Source organism: Pteropus vampyrus, unplaced genomic scaffold, assembly GCF_000151845.1.
Source record: "Pteropus vampyrus isolate Shadow unplaced genomic scaffold, Pvam_2.0 Scaffold124, whole genome shotgun sequence".
Classification (NCBI taxonomy): Eukaryota; Metazoa; Chordata; class Mammalia; order Chiroptera; family Pteropodidae; genus Pteropus; species Pteropus vampyrus.
In genome coordinates, this window is record NW_011888905.1 from 1162707 (window position 1) to 1168689 (window position 5983).

Here is a 5983-nt window from a genome sequence, read left to right on the forward strand (position 1 = left end):
GACACGTATCCACCATTATAGTGTCACACAGAGTCCCTTCACTGCCCTAAAAATCTCCTGTGCTCCTCCCGTCCCCCCTCCCCCAGCGCCTGGCAAGCACCGGTCACTTTACTGTCCCCATAGTTTTGCCGTTTCCAGAACGTCACGTACCTGGCATCACACAACACGCAGCCTTGTCAGGTTGGCTGCCGCTTCGTGGTAATGTGCATTCAAGCTTCCTGCCTGCCGTCTCGGGGCTGACAGCTCATTTCTTATTGGCGCTGGATAATGACAGTGCTGCCCTGCCCGGACGCACCACGGCCCGTCCCCCTACCCAAGGGCACCTCGGTGGCTTCGGGTTCCGGCAGCTCTGAGCAAAGCTTCCATAACATCTGCGTGCAGGTTTTTTTGTGTGGACACAGGCTTTGGCTCTTTTGGGTAAACATCAGGGAGCATGACTGCTGGGTCGTAGGGCGACAGTATGTTTAGCGTTGCAAGAATCCACTAAGCCGTCTTCCTGAGTGGCTGCACCGTCTCGCGTTCGCAGGAGCAGCGAGCGTGAGTGACAGCTCCTGCCGCTCCACCTCCTCGCCAGCGATCGATTGGTGGTCAGCGCTCCAGACGTGGGCTGTTCTGGGTGTGTCTGGTGTCCCGTTGTTGTTTTAATTTGCATTCACCTGATGACATAAGATGCGGAGCATCTTTTCATGTGCCATTGCCCTCTGCGTGTCTTCTTTGGTGAAGAAGGTCTGCTAAGGTCTCTGGTCCATTTTTCGATTGGGTTGTTTGTTTTCTTATTGTTGAGTTTTGACAGTCGTTTGTTATCTTGAGTAACACTTATCAGAGGCGTCTTTTGCAAATTCTTTCAGTCTGTGGCTGGTCTTCTCATTCTCTTGACGTTGTCTGTTGTAGAGCAGAAGTTTTGAATTTTAGTCAAGTTCAGCTTATCATTTGTTTCTTTCAAGAATTACGCCTTCGTTGTGTCTAAAAAGCCATCACCACATCCGAGGTCACCCAGGTGACCTCGCATCATCTTCTCCTATGCTGGCTTCTAGGAGTTTAACAGTTTTGCATTTTACACTTCAGTTGATGCTTCCGTTTGAGCTGATTTCCATGACGGGTGTAAGATCTGTGTCTAGGCTCGTTTTTTGTAGGCGGACGGCCGGTCGTTCCCATTCCGTGTGTCGAGGAGACTGTCCCTGCTCCGCTGTGTGTCCTTTGCTCCTCTGTCCGGGGTCAGTTGACCGTTTATGTGAGTCTCGTTGCCCCGCCCTGTCTGGATCGCTGTGGCTGAGTCGCTTCTCCAGTGTCCTCCTCCAGTGTCGGGTGGCTCATGCCGAGTCTGCTGCCGCTCCCCGTAAACTGTAGACTCGGTTCCTCGAAATCCACAAAATAACTTACCAGGCTTTCGATTGGGATTGCATCGAATCTATAGTTCAAATCGGGAAGAACTGACATGTTGACAATATTGAGTTTTTCGATCCATGAATATGGAAAATCTCTTCATTTATTCAGTGCTTTGATTTCGTTCGTCAGCGTTTTACGGTTTTCTCATGTTGATCTTGTGTATGTTTTGTTAGATTTATACCCACGAATGTGATTTTTGGGGGCGCTAACGAACGTAAATGGTATTGTTTTTAATTTCAAATCCCACTTGGTATACAGGAAAGCAATTGACTTCTATACGTTGGCCTCATATCCCGAAAACTGGCTGCAATCCCTTGTCAGTGCCAGCATGTTCTGGGCGCCTTCCTTCAGATTTCCTGCACAGACGATCCCACCACCTGTGAACCAAGACGACGTCACGTCCCTGTCCCTTTGTCACGTGCCCCACGCACCTCGACGCGTGTCTCCGTAGTGCGTGGGCATTTGCCGACGTGGCCGCAGCACCATCGCAAAGCCCCCAAGTCATCCCTCGGTCCTGGGAAGATCAATCTCCAGGCCTCTTTCAAATTTTCCTGCTTGTCTAAAACAATCCGCTTTCCCATAGGGACCTGAGAACGTTCAGGCATCACCCTTGGTCGTCGTGACTCTCGGGTGGTCTTTACCCTAGAACTGCCCGCCGCCCCTTCTCAGTTCTCATGTCACCGACCTGTCGGAGAAGTGGGGCACGCGCCCCATAGCGCACCCCACGTTCTGCCTCGGTCTGCGCTTTCTCATGTCCTTCCACCTGTCCCTCTCGACCCCGTATTTCCTGTACGTGAATGTCGGCTCTAACAGCAGGATAGACGCCTCATTCCTTCCTCTTAGTCAATAGTACGTTCTGAACGCTCTGCATAAGCAGGACGGGGGGACAGGCAGTGAGGCGCCTGGCGGGGAGGCGTGAGGTGGGCCGCGATCGGCTTTGGGAACGGCTGCTCTCATGCCGACCCTGAGGGCCGGAGAAGCGTGCAGACCCCACCCAGGGGCCCTGTCCAGCAGCGACGCTAACACTTTACACTTACATGCAAAGTGTTTTCACGGCCTTCGCTCCTGAGCCTGGGCAGCTGCCGGCTGAAGCAGGGGTTCAGGCGGCGCGGGGTTCGGGCGGCGTGGGGTTCGGGCAGCACAGGGTTCGGGCGGTGGCACAGGGTTCACTTTGCAGGTTGTGCAGCTGAGGCTCGGGCGAAGGGGGAGACGGTGTCTTCCGATGCCAAGGGCCGCGACCTTCCTGGCCCTTTGTGTTGCTCCCCTCCCGCCAGCCCTGGGGGTTCCCCACCACCCTCCTCATCAAAGCCGGGTTACGGGCCGTGTGGGTCATGCTCACGGGCAGGCCTGACCCTTCTGTACCTGGCTTCTCAGAGAACGTGCCGGATGGGAGAGTAAGCAGATCCGGTTGGTCCGGCAGTCAAGTGCCTGGCAGGCTGCGTGAGCGGTTATATCATGTGCCACACAGGAGCCTGTTTAAGCTCCCCAGAGGCGGGCGGGTTCAGATTGGTCAGGGGAGCTTTTCCGGGGCTGGGGGCTGAGAAACGGCCAGTCCAGGGGTTGGGCAGCTTGGGAGAGGGTGGGCACAGCCAGGCAGTGGGCAGAGAGGGGCGCTGGGAGCGGGCCAGGGGCGGGAGGCCGGGCAGTCGGGGAGGGGAGGTCCTGGGCCGGGGCATGTGCAAAGGACCCCCCATGCTCTCGTGCCCTCAGCTGGATGGAGGCCTGCCTGAAGGAGGAGCTGCCTTCCCCGGTGGAGCTGGAGGACAGCCTCCGGAACGGGGTGCTGCTGGCTAAGCTGGGCCACTGCTTCGCGCCCTCCGTGGTCCCCCTGAAGAAGATCTATGACGTGCAGCAGCTGCGGTATCGGGTGAGTCCGAGGGCTCTGCCCGCTGCGGCCTTCCGCTCACACTGCCCCTTCCTATAGCTACGGGAGCAGGGGGACACGCCACTCGTTGTCCGAACCTGGACACTCCGAGGACGAAGAGCGTCCCCTTGATCATCGCGCTGGGACCACAGCAGCGGTGGTGGCTGCACATTATCCGTAGCAGCCAGGGACACTCGCTGGGCAGGCTTTGGGATTCCCCTGATTCCCCAATAGGAGAGCTCGCAAGCAGACTCCGCCACCCCCAGTCCGCACCCCCAGGCTGTGCTCCCTGGGCGTGCTGGCCCCCCCCATGCCGCAGCCAGCCTGCCCTGCCCCCGCCTCCTGCCCCAGGTCTGCCCTGCTGGATTCCTAGCCCCATTTGTGCCCCGTTGTCCCCGGCGTCCTGCCGGACACCCACCCCATGGTGCCCGTCGGTCTGCGTCTGTCCTGGCAAGGCCACGGGGCAGGTGCCTCCGGCTCCCCCAGCTCCTCGAGCCTCCGGGCCGCGGTCGGGGCTCTGCGCGGAGGGAACCCCGAGAACTGGAGCGGGTTCTCGTCTCCTTTCCCTCCCAGGCGACCGGCTTGCATTTCCGCCACACGGACAACATCAACCTCTGGCTGTCCGCCATCGCCCACGTCGGTCTGCCTCCGGTAACGCCGGGCCCGGGTTGGGGTTCAGCCCTCGCCACACACACTCTCTCCCGGGGACCCTGTACCCTCATCGCTGCGTCTTCTGACTTGATCCAAGAGTTTAGGTTCCTTGGGGCTGTGTTATTGGTGTCTGTCCCCACCTTCCCCGTGGGTAAAAGCGGGCGGAGGCTTTTACCGTGAGGCCCCGGGTGACACGGGAGATGGGGCGCGCCCCGGCCAACCTCCTCCCCCTGAGAACTGCACGGCGCGAAGCGAGGGCACGCCACACCCCCAGGGGCCGGCTTGGAAGTCCCGGCCCCAGACCCCAAGTGGACGCATGCTGTGTGTCCTCTCATCCTCTGATTCTGAGCTGGCTTCTTGTCTGTGAAATGGGGACAGCAGCCCTGCCCTGTCTACTAGGCTGGCAGGAGGGTCGTGATCATGTGACTTCTCTTTGTCACTTGTAGAGAGCTGGGCACACAGGCATGACGGGTTCTCTCTGCTTTTAATTCCAAGACACGGGGACAGAAGTCAAGAAAGACGCTTTGGTGGGAGGCGGGAGCTGTGGAGGCCACGTGTCCTCCGTGGGTGGGGGCACTGAGTCTCTAGATCTGGTCCTTTCTTGTCAATGTGAAGTGAAGAGGCACTGCGGTTAGACCCCGTTAGGGTCGCAGGTGGCATGGACAGCCGTGCCTGGGGCGACTCGGTTCCTCTTAGAGGGGCCCCCGCCGGTCGGAGGCCTCTGGCTCGGAGACAGGGACCCCCTGCACGCCACCTTCTGGCAAGAGTCCGAGGCGAGGGGCACAGGCTGGCCATGTCTTTAGGGTGACAGGGCCTGTCCCTCCTGGAGGATACGGCCTGTGTCCTGTGCCCTTGACAGCCTATGTGGCGTTTGGTCGATCTGGGCCACGTGGTCTCGGCTTAGTGAGTGTCCCCATTGCCTTGTGTGGACGCTGGGCTGGCCGTAAATGGTTGGAGGGACTGACCTAGAAGCCCCGGGCAACCGAGGAGCACACACCCCAGGTCGCAGAGGACGAGCCCCCGGCGCCCGCATCCGGTGCCAGCGTGGCCGTGACGGGCGGTGTTCTCTGCAGACCTTCTTCCCGGAGACCACAGACATCTACGACAAGAAGAACATGCCCCGGGTGGTGTACTGCCTGCACGCGCTCAGGTGAGAGAGCCCGGCCTCGGTCCGTCACCTGGGCCTCCGGCGCCTGCGCCCAGCAGCGGACAGCGGACAGCGGACACGGCGCGGGGCGCGTCCCGGGAGCGAGGATTCGGGGAGCGGCTGTGTTGCACTCCTGTGCGCGTTTGCGGGCGTCCGTGCGTGGCCTGTGGGCGAAGGGGAGTGGGCAGGGAAGCGTCTTCAGCCTGCGACTGGGGCACACGGGACCCACCAAGAGTGTCACGTGCCCGTCACGTGCCCGTCACGTGCCCGTCACGTAGTGGGAACAGTGAGGGCTGCTCGGTTCTGCGCGCACGCGGCCGTCAGCCACCGCCTCTTCCCGACCTCGCTTCCTGTGTCCTCTCTGGCCCCCGTGCCTCGGCGCAGCGGGTCTCTGCTGGCCGTGTCCCCCCCCCGCCCGTCTCCTTCCTGTGGCCGGCGCTGCAGCGCCCCCTCCAGCACCCAGAGCTCCCGCGGTGCCCTCTGCCGCCGGCAGTTCCGGCTGTGGCCGGGCGTCCAGCGGCACCCTCCCTGTGGGCCGTGGTGACTCGAGGGCAGTGCTGCGTGGTCCGCGTCCCCGAGCCCCAGACGAGGGCCTCATGTCTCCCTCTCTCTCTCAGTCTCTTCCTCTTCCGTCTGGGACTGGCTCCTCGGATACACGACCTGTACGGGAAGGTGAAGTTCACAGGTGAGCCCAGCTCCTGCCCTGGCCGCCGCGGTCTGCCCGGCCTAGAGGCTACGGGCTGATGTTGGCCACCTCTGGTGTCATTGCAGCCGAGGAAGTCAGCCACATGGCCTCTGAGCTGGCCAGATACGGCCTCCAGCTGCCTGCCTTCAGCAAAATCGGAGGCATCCTGGCCAGCGAGCTGTCGGGGGACGAGGCTGCAGGTAGGGCGGACTGCCCCCAGGGGCCCTCAGACGGAGTCCCAGACCCCTCA

The 5983-nt window shown here is 60.8% G+C and overlaps 1 protein-coding gene across 1 annotated transcript in view; it reads left to right on the plus strand.

Annotated features, from left to right (window-relative positions):
- The first annotated feature begins 3068 nt into the window (after positions 1 to 3068).
- The window catches only part of IQGAP3 (IQ motif containing GTPase activating protein 3), a 26621-nt gene continuing 23706 nt past the window's right edge, over positions 3069 to 5983 (plus strand). The window contains exons 1-5 of the mRNA XM_023534291.1: positions 3069 to 3253; positions 3824 to 3901; positions 4975 to 5051; positions 5666 to 5733; positions 5820 to 5933. Coding sequence (XP_023390059.1) covers positions 3101 to 3253; positions 3824 to 3901; positions 4975 to 5051; positions 5666 to 5733; positions 5820 to 5933 — 490 coding nt within the window. The 5' untranslated portion in view covers positions 3069 to 3100. The remainder of the gene's footprint in view (positions 3254 to 3823; positions 3902 to 4974; positions 5052 to 5665; positions 5734 to 5819; positions 5934 to 5983) is intronic.